The sequence below is a fragment of the Penaeus vannamei genome, chromosome 13 (assembly GCF_042767895.1).
Source record: "Penaeus vannamei isolate JL-2024 chromosome 13, ASM4276789v1, whole genome shotgun sequence".
Lineage (NCBI taxonomy): Eukaryota > Metazoa > Arthropoda > Malacostraca > Decapoda > Penaeidae > Penaeus > Penaeus vannamei.
The window spans coordinates 43,064,292-43,081,791 of NC_091561.1; the positions used below are offsets into that span (position 1 = coordinate 43,064,292).

A 17,500-nucleotide genomic window follows, 5' to 3' on the forward strand; every position below is an offset into this window, starting at 1 on the left:
TGTCCCACTGCCTTTCAGAGTCAGGGCGACTGGACACCCTGCTCCTGCTGCACTTTCAAGCATTAGAGATACTTAATAAAACGAAGTCTGTGTGAATACCTGTGTACTGGTTCGTAATTTGCTGCTCCTGCAAACACGTTTCGGTTCATTTACGTTGCATTAACCTTCCTCTCTGACCTATGTTCACTCTCTACAAATAATTATGGGTGCCATGGTCAAATGAAGGTATTGAGATTTTTAAAAATGGAAATATAGATGATGTGGATGTGCAAATTCATTACTGTCATTCATATACGTACAGACGTGTGTGTGTGTGTGTGATAATGCCTCCATAAATGTTCCTATCCAAGCTGGAATGACGTCTGTACTCATGTTAGATCTTGCACACTTGATTTGTGGCATCAGCTTATGTCACTCTTGGCTCTCCTTTTGGCACTCACGTGGGAGGGGACGTTCGGCGCGAGGCGTGACGTCATTTCTTCAAAATTCCCTTTACGAGGGTTTATAAACGAGCTTCGAGAATCCAGTAGGACGCGGGAGTGATAATGGATTATCTCTCTTTTTATATCTTCCCTCCTCATTATTATCATCATTTTCATTCTCATCCTCTCTATCGTCGTCATCATTATCATCATCATTACCATCACCATCATCGTATTTATGGCCAGTGAAAATGATTATATCAATTCCCACGATCAATTGCCCCTATTACCGATGATCCCTTCCATTGCCACTATCATCAAAATCGTAATTCATCGCCGCTATTAATGCCATCGTCATTATCCCCGTCGTCGTAAACCTTCACAGACGTTAACTCGAGGAATCTTCTCTTTCTCTGGCGTCATCCTTCCCACCCTGAGCAAATATCCTAGGAAGCAGCGCAGAATGGCGGTCCGAGAGATTGCAGCGGTTTCCATCCAAGGAATTACAGCTGTGGGCGAGGCGAGGCGAGGCAAGGAGGAGGAGGAGGAGGAGGAGGGGGAGGTGCATTATCTCGCGCGCTGTTTGAAGACTTTGTTCTGTTCTAGATCATTACCTTCTCCACGTACCGAAAGGGACATGTTTCTGTGGGAAGAACTTTGTACCTGACGAGGGCTTGCATTTCTATATACATTACTTCATGTGAAAGTTATTTATTTATTTTTTTTTTTTTACATTTCCTGGAAGTCTTGGGTGCTTCAAGTAATGTTTTTAATTTCTAGTCATCTCCCTAGCTGTCGTCATTATTGGTATGCAAATGTCTACATCTAAACACGTAAATGACTCGCAACAACATATATTTCTAAGCATACGACTCGAATACACTCACAAATAATTTTTCTTTCTATGTGGGATCGGTGTACCATATTGCGAGCACCATTGATTTCCATTACAGTGTAGTGCGCAAACCTTTTTTTTTTTTTCTTTTTTAACGTAAAAACAGATATAAGTCTATCCTTTAGACTATAAAAGATATGAGTTGATCTAAACTAGATTGTATATAAACGTCATTTTCGAGGTATTGTTTATTGTTTTTGCCTGATCGTGCAAGCAGATATGATAACCTAACAGATAAGCAAACTTTATAGACTGATATCCACTTGCTTCACTCTGACAAAAAAAAAAAAAAAATGATTGTAAAAGTGCTTATCATAAGACCCACCTTTAGATAATGACAGAACATTTATTATCATGATAACACATTTTATGAATCATTTCCTTTTGCAATATTTCGCATTGAAGAATATCACTAGTATTATCTGTATTCATAATATGGTCTACATAAGGTTCCCACATAAACAAGATGTGTTTTGTTTATGATAACCTTGGATATATTTAGCGATGTAGTTAGGCTCTGTATGTTTTAGATCAGTAGGAATGAATTAAACATGTATGGAGAGAGATAAAATTGTCTAAGTGAATAGTTTACTTTTTTTTTTTTTTTTTACATGGTTTCCATGACTCTGTACTTACTAAATTTGGTGAATTCCGTTAATCTAAATTGACGATATTCGATAAGAACAGAAAAAAAACAATCATTCCGAGGACGTGGATATCAGGCACAATTCTTTTATTAAGCCGCGCCCTGTTTATACCGTTACTGAAACTTGTAAGTAATAGCTCTCTTTAAAACAAAAAATACAAACAAAATATCAAAAGCTCTCATGACAGTTTATGAAAATATTAGTAGTACCTAGTGAAACGGGCTCTTTCCTCCTGTTAAACTACTTTGCTTGCTATCAACAATAAAACTGTTATATGACTAATGTCTATATTATCAAAAGCACTAATTCCTCAAGTTAAAACGATTTCTTGGCACAGTATTTCCTCCCACTTTTGCCCATTGTACAGTTTTGGATTCTAGAACTTTTCCTCCTAATCCCTAACACATTTCTGCGCTTTCCCAATTTCAGCGCAGCAATAAAGTGTTTTCCCCCCCTCTCCTCATCTTCAGTTTTATGTGCTATATCCACTCGCCCTTTCTCCAGAAGACCGCTTTTCCTCACCTTGTCAGCCTGGAGCAAGTCGCAACGAAGAGCATTCCATCTCGAGCAAGGAAGCGTCTTCTGAACGCTGTTATTTTGAACTTTTTTCTTCCCGTTTTTTGCAAAGTTAGTGGGAGTGTACGGTAGAGAACTGTCTTTTGCTGGATGTTCAGTTATTACCTTTACTGAAAATAAGACCTTGGGGTGGGGATATAGGTCAATTGTAACGGCTAGAAAAAAGGCAAATATTCATGCGAGAAATACATTATGTGTGTGTGTGTGTGTGTGTGTGTGTGTGTGTGTGTGTGTGTGTGTGTGTGTGTGTGTGTGTGTGTGTGTGTGTGTGTGTGCGCGAAAGAGAGGGAGAGAGTGTGTGTTACATATATGTGTCATACCTCATGCTAGTAAACAGTGGAATGATACTGGCTAAACATTATAGTGACAGCTTATTCTCCTAAAGTTGTAAAAAGACAAGATCATGTCAGTTGCTTGTTCTCTTACTTTATTCATCTTTCATTTCTAAACATAAAACAATCCCCAATCTTACTTTGGTGCAAGGTGCAAACACACAAGAAGCACCTTTGCGAAATGACACAGCGTCTTTGCTACGCCACACATTGGAAGATCAAAAGTACACAGGGATAGATTTCACAATCGCAAAGTCTAATCATAAGCCACTACACTTATAAGGATAAGTGGAATCTATATCAATAATAACAGAATCGTACGAGAAAGTGGCAGTAATGGATGTGTATTGCAATAATTGACATATTTCATGATTGAATTCTAAACTAATAATCCCCAAGGAAATATCTAAACATGACATAATTTCAAAGAACATGACATTCTCTTACAAGCTCTTGGTCTTTCCACAAAACCAACATCTTTGACACTATTCAAAACAACTGACTTCATGCTGCGTAACAGTCAACCCTTACACCAACTGACAACCATCCATCTTACTTAACCAAAATAATTCCTTAGTCATGGTTATCGAGGTTGTGAATGAAATTGGTGTGGTAAGGGTGTAAGTAGGCTCATTTGAAGAAAAAAAGTGACAAGTGTTTTCGCACCCAGAGCTGGTTTGGACTGTAATAAATATCCAGTTTCAGAATGAAAACCAACGCACATTCACACATGCAATGTATGTGTGCATGCGTGCGTGTATGTGTGTGTGTGTGTGTGTGTGTGTGTGTGTGTGTGTGTAATTGAGAGTTAGTGAGTGCGTGCGCGCGTGTGCATGTTTGTACGTGGGCTCTGTCACTTTGCCAACAAAACTGTTGTGCTTGTTTTTTCCTCCCGGCTTCCCCTCCCCTCGAAAAGGCAAGACTAATCTAATTCCGATCTCTCCCCTCGCAGGATATCCCAGGGGCGAGCCAGCACCGAGAGCCGGAGAAGGCGGGGTACCTGACGAAGCTCAGCGGCCGCAGCTTCCCCTACATCCCGCAGTGGAAGCGCCGCTACTGCGTCCTCGCCAAAGGGAAACTCTACTACTACGAGCGCGAGGACAGCAAGGCCGGCGACAAGAGCAACGGGGTCATCAACCTCGAGTACTTCGACCAAGTGGCCGAAGCCGGACCCAAGGACTGCAAGAAGGCCACCAATGTCTTCATCATCACCTCGCAGGACAGAAGCTTCTTCGACCCCGTAAGTTGGCGTCTTATGAACATTTCTTCTACAACTACTATTCATACTTCTTTCTCCCCTCTTCCCATTCTACTACTACTTCTACTTTTGCTTCTTCTTTCTCTCCTCCATCTCCTACTACTACTTCTTTCTCCCCTCCTCCTCCTTCTACTATTACTACTACTCCTTCTCCTCCTTCTCCTTTTTCCTTTTTTTTTTTTTCTTTTCTTTTTTTCCTCATTTTTGGTTAGTTGATGTACAACGGGATGATCATCAAGGAATTAGTTTCTTCAAGAAAACCCAATTCAATTCAACAATTAGAATAGAATCATTATTGGCACTGTAAGTAAATAAGCAAAGTGTAGTTTTGATTGTGAATAATCTGAAGTAAAACAGTGGAAATGCAAACAACACACTGGCTAATAATAAAAAAAACTGCTTTGTTTATTGTTCAAATATGAAACACGTTATTCAACTTTTAAGACCTTTAATTAAATCTACTTTCAACAAAAGGGCAAAACTGATAATGACAATTGGTGTTTTGATCTTTGTTATATAAACGGACTTGGCATCAAATAACCCTTTTAATTAATCCAAATTACAGACTCACAGACCCCGCCCCTCGTTTTTATTTTTGCCCCAATTAGATGCTCAGAAGTGTAATCAAATACCCGTTCGTACACAAGAACACGAACGCAGAGACACTCATACACACACATACACATAAACATATATCTATATCTATCTATGTGTGTGTGTATATATATATATATATATATATATATATATATATATATATATATATATATATATATACATATAAATTACACATACACACACACACACAAACACACACACACACACACACACACATAATATATATGAATAAATATACATATACATACATGTGTAAATATATATATATATATATATATACATATATCTATCTACAACGTAGATATATATATACACTCTATCTTTCTGAAGAACAAATGGTGAGATAAGCTGTGAACTTGATCCCGGTAGTCTTTTCATCTTATCACATCATTTCCCTTCCCTTCCTTAATTTATTACCTTCTAGTTTATTCTCTCATTTCTTGACAACTCTTCTCTACATTTTGCTTCCTCTGTTTCTAAAAATTATTATCACAATCATCATTATCATTACTATTACTTTGATTATATTCATACTACTAATATTCATAACAATAATTAAAGATATCATTATTATAACTATCAGCTTTTGTTTCGTCTTCTCTTCATTCTTATCTCTTCTCCTCTTCTCCCCTTCCATAAATTATCCTCGTTCTTCCATGTCTTTGTCCTCTCTCACGACGAAACAAGAAAACGAAAACAAAGAACAAGCTGAACCGAACAGGAAATGACAAGAGTATTTTTTTTGATCGAGGGGGCTAAAATAAAAACGCCCCCCCCCCCCCTTTTTTCAAATATGGGCATAGAGAAGACTGGCTGGGGGGTGGGGGATGAGGGGGGGGGGTTATTATGTGACATGGCCTTTATCATTCTCCCTCCCTCCCCCCCTCGCTCCTTACCCCCTCTCTCTCCTATTCGCTTGCGTGTCTTGGGTAACTTTTCTTGTGCACGCAATGGCAATTTTCAGTTCCATATTTAGTTTTGCCATTATTCCATTTTTGGATGCGATCGTTATGGCCTGTAATTTACTCTAATCAAGTCTATTTTTGATTCGTGAATGGCCACATGCACTGATTGTATGCTTGTATGTGTATGGGTCTTTATATGTGTGCAGTGTTTGTATAACATTCACACCTACGAATATATGTTTGTGTATCGTATATGTACCTGTGTGTGTGTGTGTGTGTGTGTGTGTGTGTGTGTGTGTGTGTGTGTGTGTGTGTGTGTGTGTGTGTGTGTGTGTGTGTGTGTGTGTGTGTGTGATTTATAGTCTTCCGTTTCATCAGCGTGCAACCTGACTGCTGTTAATTCCTATATATACACACACCTCTGCTGATCCGTTTTAATCATGTGACGTTATCCTGTGCAACACAAGGACCAGCGAAATTAAATATGCTGTGCGCTCGTGAAGACTTATGCTGAGACATTCCATTTTATCCCCACACTTTGGTTAGAATTAATTTTCGTTCTCATGTTCCTAAACATTTAATTTCCGGCGGAGAATACATGGAAATCCTTCGCCATCGTTACTGGAAATCATATCAGTGATGAATAATTCTCTACTGTAAACATTACTTTGTCTGACTTTATCATCCTTGTTGGGTCGACATTTTTAATTCCCTTCCTTCTGACTATGACTCATTCTTTTATCATTCTAATTTAATATCTGTTTATTATCAATCTACGCTGACATTCTTTGTACATTTTTAATTATCATTCATTTCAATCCCTTTATCATAATTGTTCATTTCGCGTTCTCAAAAAAAAAAAAAAATGCATAATAATAAGCAGGCTCATACGAATATCTGAATCACAACAAATATTTGCCAATTACTTCACATCCATTTGGCTAGCTTGTCGTTTGCATGAAACAAATCTTTCACAAACACGCGATTTTAGCAGTCTCTGGAGCATTTTGTCTATACATCATCATTTAACCCGATGCTTAAAACCTTACCTGTAAAATCTAATGAAACTGTTTACAGTTAATGAATTGGATATCACTGGTAATTGTATCGCCTGCATAATCAAAATGGAGAAGATTAGATATGCATTTATGTAATGTTATTTTCCTTTGTCCTTTATGAATCTCGGCAATGCTATAAATAATGTAAAAGTACAACTATTAGGAAATATAATATCGGTATTTCGATTAAATAATCAAATGACATAAAATCCCGATATTTGGCTATTATTTTTCCCTTCCATTATAACCCACAAGGAATGAAAATGCAATCAGTGGTTTAATTAGACAAGGCAATTCGTGACAATATATATATATGGCACTGTCACGAATGTACAATATAAAAATAATACATACATATATTCTTTAAGTTTCACATGATTTTAAACTACATCATTTTCGCACATCTCAAGAGAGACAAAAAAGTATAGATCTATATCTCTCTTTTTTTTCTCGTACATAACTATGCCTGAGACTTTTAACACACCCAGTCTTGTGTCTTCCTCAGTAACGAGACAATCATTTACTACCATAATCTGATTAAACACATCATCTAAATCACATAGAAAATACATATACGCTGCTAATGAAAGAGAACCACATGAGCCACATTCATGATCTTTTATGAACATCAATGTTCTTAAGGGAGTTAGCATTTCACTTACAACTTTATATATATATTAAATGCGTGACGTTCAGCACATTGACCTAGTAACAACTTGAAGACCATTAAGTTCAGCTTCTTAAGCTTTCTTACAGTCTTCTTTGGAATTTTACAGTTAGCAGAGTGTTTATGCGCGGCACGAGAGAATTATGTATGCAAAACAGCTGCGATTTAAATCTAACGTTTTGTCTTAAATATATAGCAGGCCAAATTCACTAACCTTCGTCCTTACACATGCCTATCTACATCTATCATGTACTTATTTAATAAACAACAACAGCAGAAAAAATACTATTACAAGAGGTAGTAGTGACTATCGCATTTTATTATACTATTTTACCTAATATAATCTCATCAATTTTTTTACGTGATATACTGGGGTTAATTTCTTGTGATACTAATAATGAAAAACGTAAACAAGCTTACACTTGCTTGTGCAACAGGCATATTCAATTTATGATTAGCCAGGGATATAGAATAAACAGATTTGCGATATGAAATATAAACCCATATAAACTTACACAAAACACTCGCTGTTGTGTGTGTGTGTGTGTGTGTGTGTGTGTGTGTGTGTGTGTGTGTGTGTGTGTGTGTGTGTGTGTGTGTGTGTGTGTGTGTGTGTGTGTGTGTGTGTGTGTGTGTGTGCCTCTTGTCTTATTCTCTTCATCAGTAAATTTGTGTATCTGGTTTAACACTATCTAGCACACCATCCCTAAATCAGCACATAAAGTTCAAAGTTTGTTTTTATACACCTCTTCTTTAACAACCTACTGGATGATATATGTATGTATATATATATATATATATATATATATATATATATATATATATATGCACACACACACACACACACACACACACACACACACACACACACACACACACACACACATACTTCAGAAATTACTTGCTTCTCGAACTATCGCCCTCTTTAACGATGTCCTTTTACCGGTCCCATCTGACTGGCCCTTGCATTCTCACCCTGTTAAAATACCCATAAACATTTGCAAAAGTCCCACTTGCAAAACACGCAATTATTTTCTACTCAAGTACACTGTGTTTACTCTCATAATGCTGTTGCTCTGGACATCAATTACTCCCATTCTACCCTTCTGTTTGCTTTATGATATAAATCTCGATTAAATTCCTCTCTGACTTTATTGGGTCGGTTCGAAGCCTTTCTTTATCGCAATATGTGTACCAGCGATTATTAATTTACCGTCAATCAGTATACTTTATATTATTCGGTTTTCCAAAATAATGTATTCTAATAAACAGTTTCCCCTGACATCCACACACACACACACACACACACACACACACACACACACACACACACACACACACACACACACACACACACACCCACACCGAATAGTCGACGCTTTATGACGTCCTAATAGTTAATAGACTTTCTTCATAAGCAATTTCCAAAGTTAACTCTAGGCTCGGTTAGCATGAATAATAAAAAAAAATGCGAGACTGATGAAAGAGCGAGCGAGAGAGAAAGAGATGAGGGTGAGAGTGTGGGTGTGGAAGAGGGAGAAGGTGAGGGATGGAGGGTGGGAGAAGTCACGTAAACAAGTCGACATGACATGCAGTTCATCCTTAGCGAGGAAATCAACATTAGAGAGAGAGAGAGAGAGAGAGAGAGAGAGAGAGAGAGAGAGAGAGAGAGAGAGAGAGAGAGAGAGAGAGAAAAGCCACATAAACAAATCGACACGACATGCAGTTCACCCTGAACCGCAAACAGAGCACACCCCTTCGCACTTTCGCACGTCCCTTCCTCCTTCGTTTGCAATGATTAACGACCCTCTTCCTCTCCCTCCTCCTTCAGGGTCGACACCTGTTCTCGGCGGACACACTGCCGGACATGAAAGACTGGATTCGGAAGCTTCAGTCAGCCTTGGACCAAATACGAAACAACAATCGACCTGCGACTTCGACCTCATCCTCCGTGAAAGAAGGAGGAAAGAGAAGGAAAGAGGATAACGCAGAAAATAAGGAGAACGTACAAACCGCAACTAAAGAAAGAAAGAAAAAGAAAGAAGTAAGTATGGGCGACGATTTTAATCAATGAATATATGCAGATATTTATTCAATACACGCATATACACGAGATGGATGCGAGAACGTCGGAAACTTACAATCCACATATATTTACAGTCATCGCATACGTTGTGGTGCCCCTCCATGGTATGTAACAGCTCTATAATCTAATGTGTATTAGATGGCATGTCCCATTTTTGGCACCTAGTTGACAGTCACACCTCCATGTAATCAACGTCCTCTGTACGACTGCAACATTTCCTGTAACTTTTTGTTTTGAAGTGAAATCGGGTAGCTAATTGGGTCTGAACTGAAGTTTGCATTACGTCTGACCTTCACAATGAATTAAGGCAGGATGGACACACTTCCTTCCCGCTGGTTTATTGGATGATATCAGAATCCGAAACTTAATCAAATTAGACTTCACTTACAAGATTGCTGTTGTCTTTCTAAAGGTGCACATCGACATATCAAAAGTGACATGGAGGTTATAGCTATTTTTCCTAATCGTCTTCACATTCATGTAATATTCCTTTGCACCGCACGTAGTTTGTTGACAACGCCGTCCTTTGACAACAAAGTGACGAACAACACGATAAACACAAAGACATATGTTTGACCTTTAACCCAAGTCAGTGACTCCCAAGCTTCAACTGTGCTGCAGGCCATGTAGGTATTTGTATATCTATATCAGTAGTTATAACGACTGGCCGTTGTGCTTATCATGGCACCATCAGTTTTAATGAGAGGATATAACTATATATGTGTATGTAAAAAACACACGTTTATATAAATGCACATACGTATATATCTCGAACTTCGTAAACGTTGGTTTCGGTGTTCACTCAATGTTCAGTAATTACAACAAGAACTATTACTGTATTTGCAACGTTAGTCGTTGCAAAGAATCTGAATATCTTTTTTTTTAATAGGATTATTTAAACTTTACCTGTGAATAACATTCATCCATTGTTTTCATTACGTTCAGATCAACAAAAATTCATACTGTTCACTCTCTCTTACTTCGCACTCATATTATCTTTCTGACCCGACAGGATTCCTACCGCGCCCGTAAGTCGACGCGTGTGGGCGTGAGCTCCGAGAGCCAAACGGAGGCCGTGATGGCGGAGAGGGACTCGGAGCCGCCCCTCACGCCTCCCCACAAGGGCGTGCAGCTGCCCGGGATGTCGGCGCTCAAAGGGATACAGCTTCCAGGCATGGTGCCGACGGAAGCGTCTCGTCCCGCAGCCGCGTCCACGCCAACGGAAGTAGCGAAGGAGCCCGAGGACAATGAAGACGGCTTGCCGACGGCGGGTCCCACGCTCACATGCGTAACCAAGCAGAGGGTGAAGGGCCCTCAAGGTATTACTGGTCCTATTCATGATTCTCACTGACTGCAAAATCGATGTGGCTAGACAACTCGTCGTTGATGGCGAAGCAGGAAATCGCTCTTAGTGAAATGTGAAATAATCATAAATATCACTTCATATTCCTCTTTTTTCTTTTGCAAGAAAGTAAAATAATTTTCCAACCGCATACACAGATATCACTTCACAACCACAGATTTAAAAAATTAACCAGATCATATGTACCTAACTTCAGGTTTTTAAGCACCCGGGAAAAGCCAACCATACTACCCTTCCCCTTGTCGTTGCAGGTCGTCGTGCGCCACAGAACCGACGCACTCTCGCCGCCGCAGCCTTGAAGAACCGGGCAAGCTCCCTCTCGGCGCTTGAGTACCAAGAGCTCAACGACAACAGGTCAGAGTCTAGTCAGGGCAACAGGGGTTCGTCAAGAGATTCAAAGTCATCAAAGTCATCCGAGAATGACGTAGAGAAAGTAGAGGACAAGCCGGAAGTCCGCACTGAGAGCTGGTTCAATGACATTGACAGCGATCTTTTCTTCTCAAAAAACGTTCAGGAGAGGGCGAGGGAAGGGCACGAGAACGGCCCCAAGAGGGTGTCGAAGCGTTCTTCCACCCTGAAGGTCAATTTCGAGGAGAAAAACGTAAGAAAGCCTCGCACGCGCTCGAGAAACGGCTCGCTCCTCGGATCGAAACTGTCGCGGATGAGAGAGACGTTCGTGTCGATCAAACGGAACAGGTTCGAGAGCAAGGAGCCCATCGGAGCGAGCCATCCCGACGAAACGGATACTTCTCGGTGGACTTGCAGTATCTTGTAGCGTGGCTTTTCCACTGCGGAGGCATACAGAACGTAGATTACTGTTTAGGTGATACACTTACGTTACTTTTAAATAGTGTACATAGATCTGGCAGACTTAAATATATTTTACTTGCCAGGAAGTCATTCTTTAGTCTGAGAAGGTATATATAGTCAATACAGTTATTTTATGTATAAATATACAAATAGTGCAGTGTCACGTCTATTTACTAAATACTCGTGTGTTGCTTTGACTCCAGTCATTAGGGAAATGTTACCTTGATGAAGGTAATCATTCCACAAGAAAAGTGTTCGCGAGTGCTCTAATATGTTCATATGTCTACTTTTCGTGTGTTCGAATATATCCAACAGTTGCGCCAAAGTCAGATTTACATTGTACTAAACATGACTTCCAAAATACATGACGAGGATGCGTTTATCTTGCGTGCCAATAGTTAGAATGAAAGCTACCTGAAATGTAATAAAGATATTATCGCTAACAAGAGCATGAACGGCTAAGATACAATGAATTAAGCAAAAAATCGACATAATTTCGAAATAAATTAACTAAACTTTTCATGTTCCTCTGATGATTTGGAAATCTTAAATGAGCTCCAAAGTTGTTTCACCTTTTCAGTTTTCAAGTTTCAGATTTTTCATTGATCTTTAATTAAATGCATGCATGTTGCTGAAGTAGAAGACAAAGATCTCGATGGTTGAATTGGGAAATGTTACACATGGCTGTGAACTGACACCACGTACATAAATGTCCCTGAAAAAGTTGCTATTCACAGGGTATTTTATAAGTAAAGAGTTGAGGAGTTACCTTTCCAAATATATTCCCTAACATCCATACTATCTGCATGTGACCCCTCCTTATCTTTTCTGCTTTTAACATCTTTATCTTCGTTTTATGGCCGTGTCTTGCCTCCCACGCGAGCAACGCAATCAAGTCCAAGCCGTGTCATTAATGCAGTATCATGCATAGCCAAAGCACACTCGTCATAACAGCTGCTGGGACTAACTCTTGTCACGTATGCCAGGGAGTCACTTGTACATACCACAGCCTTGCCTTCCTCCTGTCTTTCCCAAGCAACTTGGGATTCCAATGTCACATTTAATTATCAAAGTCTTATATTATTGGAAGTTTGACTCATGCAACACCGTGTACTCAAAAACCAAAGAACACACAAAATAACAGGCCTCAGACAAAACGATCACTGAAGTATTTCAAATATCAAATGTCTAGGCATCCTATAGCACCGCAACCAGGCAGATTTTTTTCAAGGTCTGTGCGTTATACGGCTGGCATATTCTAAACTATGCAACAGGGTATATGTAAAATAGGGGGAAAATAAAATTGATAGATTTTAAGTTTAGATACATGGGGAAAGTTGGTCGTTATATGAAGATATTGGTGCAGAGCTTGTACAAATAATTATACGCCAAATCCTTACAAAAGGCCTAAAGTATAATGACCACTTACTATTTTTGAACCGACACCTTTGATAAATTTAATTAATAGTTTCTTATGTAAATATAAACACACTGAATATTCTAATTTTACTGGATGTTAAAATGAAAGTCGAGAAGAGAATAACTTTACTTCAGTGTTCTCGATTTTACTCCGTAACTTTTATAAAAAGTTCCTAAAAGTCACTATTATAAGAGCTTTACAGCCTTGGAATCTTTCCTTTAAGGGGATCAAAGGCATTTTTTGACATTAAAGATAAATGTATCTAGTCGACATACATGATTTATTTATCAGTATAAATGTATGAATTCAAATATTAACCACTTCTGGATCGTGAACTTGCAATCCCAGTGTTTGGAATTACAATATCTTGAATATGAAATTAATTTTCCTTGTTACGTCCTTTTAGATTCGTGTCGGAAATCCCGACGTTTAGTTAATGATTCTGGAGGATCTATGGATGAACAAAATTTCAGATCACGTTATCCTTGCAGTCTGAAATGTTATGCAACCCAATGTGCCTTCCATGTGCAATGTGATATGCAACTTTTGAATGTGTAGGATCACTCTCCGCTGCGGTTTAGGGCGTGAAGCCGCCAAAGTGACAGGTTACTTGTCAACTTGTGATTTTTTTTTTTTTTTTTTTTGCGGGGGGGGGGGATGATATCTCTCTCCTTTTACCGGTGAAGAACGACCGACTTGCCTGGACTGTGCCTTTCCCTTGTCTTCCTGTAACTGTCTGTAGCTCAAATTAAAAGACTGAGGAGTGCAGGCTCTTGGGGATAATGTCAGCGTGATAAAGAAGGTAATGTTAGCGCCACAGCATCAGTTCATCCCTGCTTTTTCATCTCCTCATGTCTTGGAGACGATGTGACAGATGTGGCCTTATAAGGAAGTCAATTTTGTAACTCCGGAGGACATTGTTGTATATGCATCTTACTCAGCTACATTTTGAGTTATCAGTGTAGAATGTAGTTGTATTTCTGATTTGTTTTCTTCTCCTCCGGTTAGTAGAAAGAAATACTTCAGTGTCTTACCTTTTCTGTATGTGTAGTCTTGGTGAAAATTATAGTTTTGACATGCATAAAAGATTGCTCATGTATTTTATAGATTAAATGATGTATTTTCATGCATTTTGTAAATTTTACATGTAGGCTACCAGTACAACTGTCCCATTATTTTGCCTCTGTTTTTCTAAGTTCAATATGTTTGTAGCTCAATGTGAGTTAGTCTGTATCAGAGTCCCATATACACATTTGAACGACCCTATAATAGCTTTATATTTGAATGCTTGCATGTTGTATGGATGTGCAGTGATATATTTTGTTTGACTTTACATATAGCAAGTTCTCACCTCCATGTAATGTTTTGAACAAGTTCCCTTTTTGTGTGTAGAACCTTTTAGTTGACTGGACCCTATAGTTAATAAAGTTATGTTATGCAGTAGATGTGTCCTTTCATTAACCCTTAACCAGAGAATGTCTAGTTGAACATGTACTAGTGGCCAGTTGTGCAACCCTTGAACACCAGTGTCTCTGTCTGCCTTGCTGGTGATACGTGTAGGATACGGGAGAAATCTTCGTGAACTTCAGGTAAGGAAGGTTTGAATGTATCATGTCAAAAGGTACTTCAATAAAGTTACGCATTTATATGTAGTTATTATCGTATGTTTCCTTCCTGGAGGTATAGTTGCAGATTTTCAGAGCAGTAAACTACATATTTTTATATTTTTTATTCTCATTATACTGACTTCTTGCACAAAATATACTGATGCATACCATGTAATTGCACTAATATTCTAATATGCACTAGACTTCATTCAGTCAATTAACTCGGTAATACTTTAATCCGAACGTAAGAACGAGGAAAAGCGAGAGATTATTACCTTGATCTAAGTAATTAGCAACATATATTAGAAAATTGTATAAGCAAGAATTCAAGCAGGTAAGTATAATCTTGAGTGCTTTCATTACTTATCATCCTCTTTACTTCAGTTTATGATTGGCTTGCCTCACCCTGAATGTTTTTTTGCGCTATTGCACAGAATTTTAACCAACCCTCTGCCGTTTGTCGCTATCATAGGATGTGAACCCACTTCCCTTACTGTCTGTTGCTCTCTGATATCTTTTGGAAGGATGTACTCCCACCAACTCTCTTCTTTTCTCCTCTCTCTCTCTCTCTCTCTCTCTCCATACACATATATTTGTAAACATTATGCATATGAATCCTCTATATATATACACGCGTGTGTGTGTGTGTGTGTGTGTGTGTGTGTGTGTGTGTGTGTGTGTGTGTGTGTGTGTGTGTGTGTGTGTGTGTGTGTGTGTGTGTGTGTGCGCGTGCGCACTTATTTGCGTGCATGTGCGTGTGCTTTTGGGCGTGCGTGTCATGTGTGTGTTCGTGCACATCTTCGTATCCGTATGCACGTGGTGATCACTTAATGTAAGTGCACAACACAACGCATACCATGATTATATGGAAAGAGTAAAGTGCTCCTTTTTTGTACTTAATTATAAATTAGGATACTAATTAGATTCCCAACACCCACATCATACAATAAATCCAATCACAATTTTGAGCAATGTTCAAAAGTTGAGAAAAAAATCACTTAATTCATATCTAACAATTTCCCAACTGCTGTAAACTGTGCCCAGGCTATAACTGACATCAACGTATGGAAGTGGAAACACTGTAAGTGCTGTAGATAAATAGATCTGACATTTTTTAGGCTGCAGACCAAATGGCATTTTTTTTACTCTCGAGTTTTAGCTTTACACAAAAACACTGCTGTATGTATGTATTTGTGTGTGTTTGTATTTTCTGTTGAACGTGTATTCGTACCACCACCCCCTAAGTTTAGATTGAGAACTCATAAATCTTTGAATAATTTATCCACGAAAATATATTCAGACCAAATTTATTTGCTCACGCATTGTAATCACAAAGTTAGTTTTACAGGAATCCATTTTCTTATCTACTCTGTGTCAGGATTCTCTCTCTCTCTCTCTCTCTCTCTCTCTCTCTCTCTCTTTCTCTCTCTCTCTCTCACATATACAACCAATGCACCAAGGGAACCGACAAGGTCTTAATCAGTAGTCCTCACACGTAAACAGATTCCATATGTCTACACTGGTGCATTGTAACGATCTATAGTTTGTTTTGACTGCATATCATATGCTTCACACTTTATAACACCATATTATACTATAAAATCCATCTTTCATTTCCACTCTCTTTACACTTCACCAAGCATGGATTGCAACATGTTTCTTTAAAGGGCAAACTATTCTAATCCTGCTTCCATCGTTCCAGTGAGGCTCCCTGGCTGAACAGATCGCTCGACATGCTCGAGGACGGCGAGAGAGACGGTGACGGCGCCCCCGGGGGACCCGCGCCCGCAAACGGCTCCCAGCTCGCCCTCGCCGCCGCGGCTTACACTTACTCGAGCGAGGAGGACGCGGAAGACGACGACGGGGAGCACTCGCACGCCGATTCCCTGCCCACCTCCGCCTCGGCCATGCCTCCACCTCCGCCGCCAAGGTCGGCCTCCTATGGCATGGAGCTTCGGCGGCCTCCCTACTTGGCCCAGCTGGGACACCAGGCTGCGCACGTCTCCAGGGGGGAGGCCGGTGGCTCCATGGGGGAGTTGAGAGAGCCCAAGCGTCGTCAGGGAGACGGGCGAGGCTATGGCGGGGGCAGGGCGGAGTGGCGCGGATCTTCGGGCGACAACTGGGAAGGCTCCAGGCGGTCCCTGAGCCAGCCGAGGGACCCTGGCACCAGCGCGTCGCCCGTCATGGATGACTTGGACAACATGCTGATGAACGAGAGCATTCACCAGACCAGCGCTATCATGGACTCGGCTAGCGACGCAGGCAGCGACGGAAGCACCTGCCGCGCCTCGGACAGACCCCGGAACGCGCACCACCAGCACCAGCCGGCTCATCACTACGAGCAGCCGCGGAAGAAGACCCCGGATCTGAGCCGTTTCACGACGGCCGTGCGCCACCTGCAGCGACACGTCGTCGAGATCGACCGCGCGGTCTTCGGCATCACCGGCGACGTGACGGGCACCAGGCAGGAGGTCACCTCCCTCAAGGAAGCGGTTCTGGCCCTGCAGGCCGACACCGACACAATCACCTCCACCCTCGCACATCTTACAGAAGAAGCTATCGCGGCTCAGCAGAAGATTAGCTTAGCCAAGCAGGTAAAGTCTTCGCTTGTGTACACCCAGGGCTGTCGCCAAGCCATGAGCAGCAGGTGTAGCGCCCTGGCCCATGGAGGCATCCCTCTTCCTTCTTACTAACAAGAAACAAAAACCTGCTACGTCACCGCTAAAGAAACTGGCTGGAGCAACCACCTTCCTCTTGCCGTTTAGCAAACACTCGATGCACCTGCCAGGACCTCGGAAAATAGCTACCTTTGCCTTGAATCCAGAACACATTCTGC

At 40.4% G+C, this 17,500-nt stretch overlaps 1 protein-coding gene across 9 annotated transcripts in view; it reads left to right on the top strand.

Annotated features, from left to right (window-relative positions):
- LOC113820059 (serine-rich adhesin for platelets) overlaps nucleotides 1-17,500 on the top strand; it is a 183,856-nt gene that overhangs the window by 157,836 nt on the left and 8,520 nt on the right. For all 9 annotated transcript variants that reach the window (XM_070129292.1, XM_070129287.1, XM_070129289.1 and 6 more), the window contains 5 exons: nucleotides 3,825-4,112; nucleotides 9,210-9,422; nucleotides 10,477-10,783; nucleotides 11,079-11,181; nucleotides 16,367-17,258. In XM_070129292.1, the coding sequence (XP_069985393.1) occupies nucleotides 3,825-4,112; nucleotides 9,210-9,422; nucleotides 10,477-10,783; nucleotides 11,079-11,181; nucleotides 16,367-17,258 (1,803 nt within the window). The remainder of the gene's footprint in view (nucleotides 1-3,824; nucleotides 4,113-9,209; nucleotides 9,423-10,476; nucleotides 10,784-11,078; nucleotides 11,182-16,366; nucleotides 17,259-17,500) is intronic.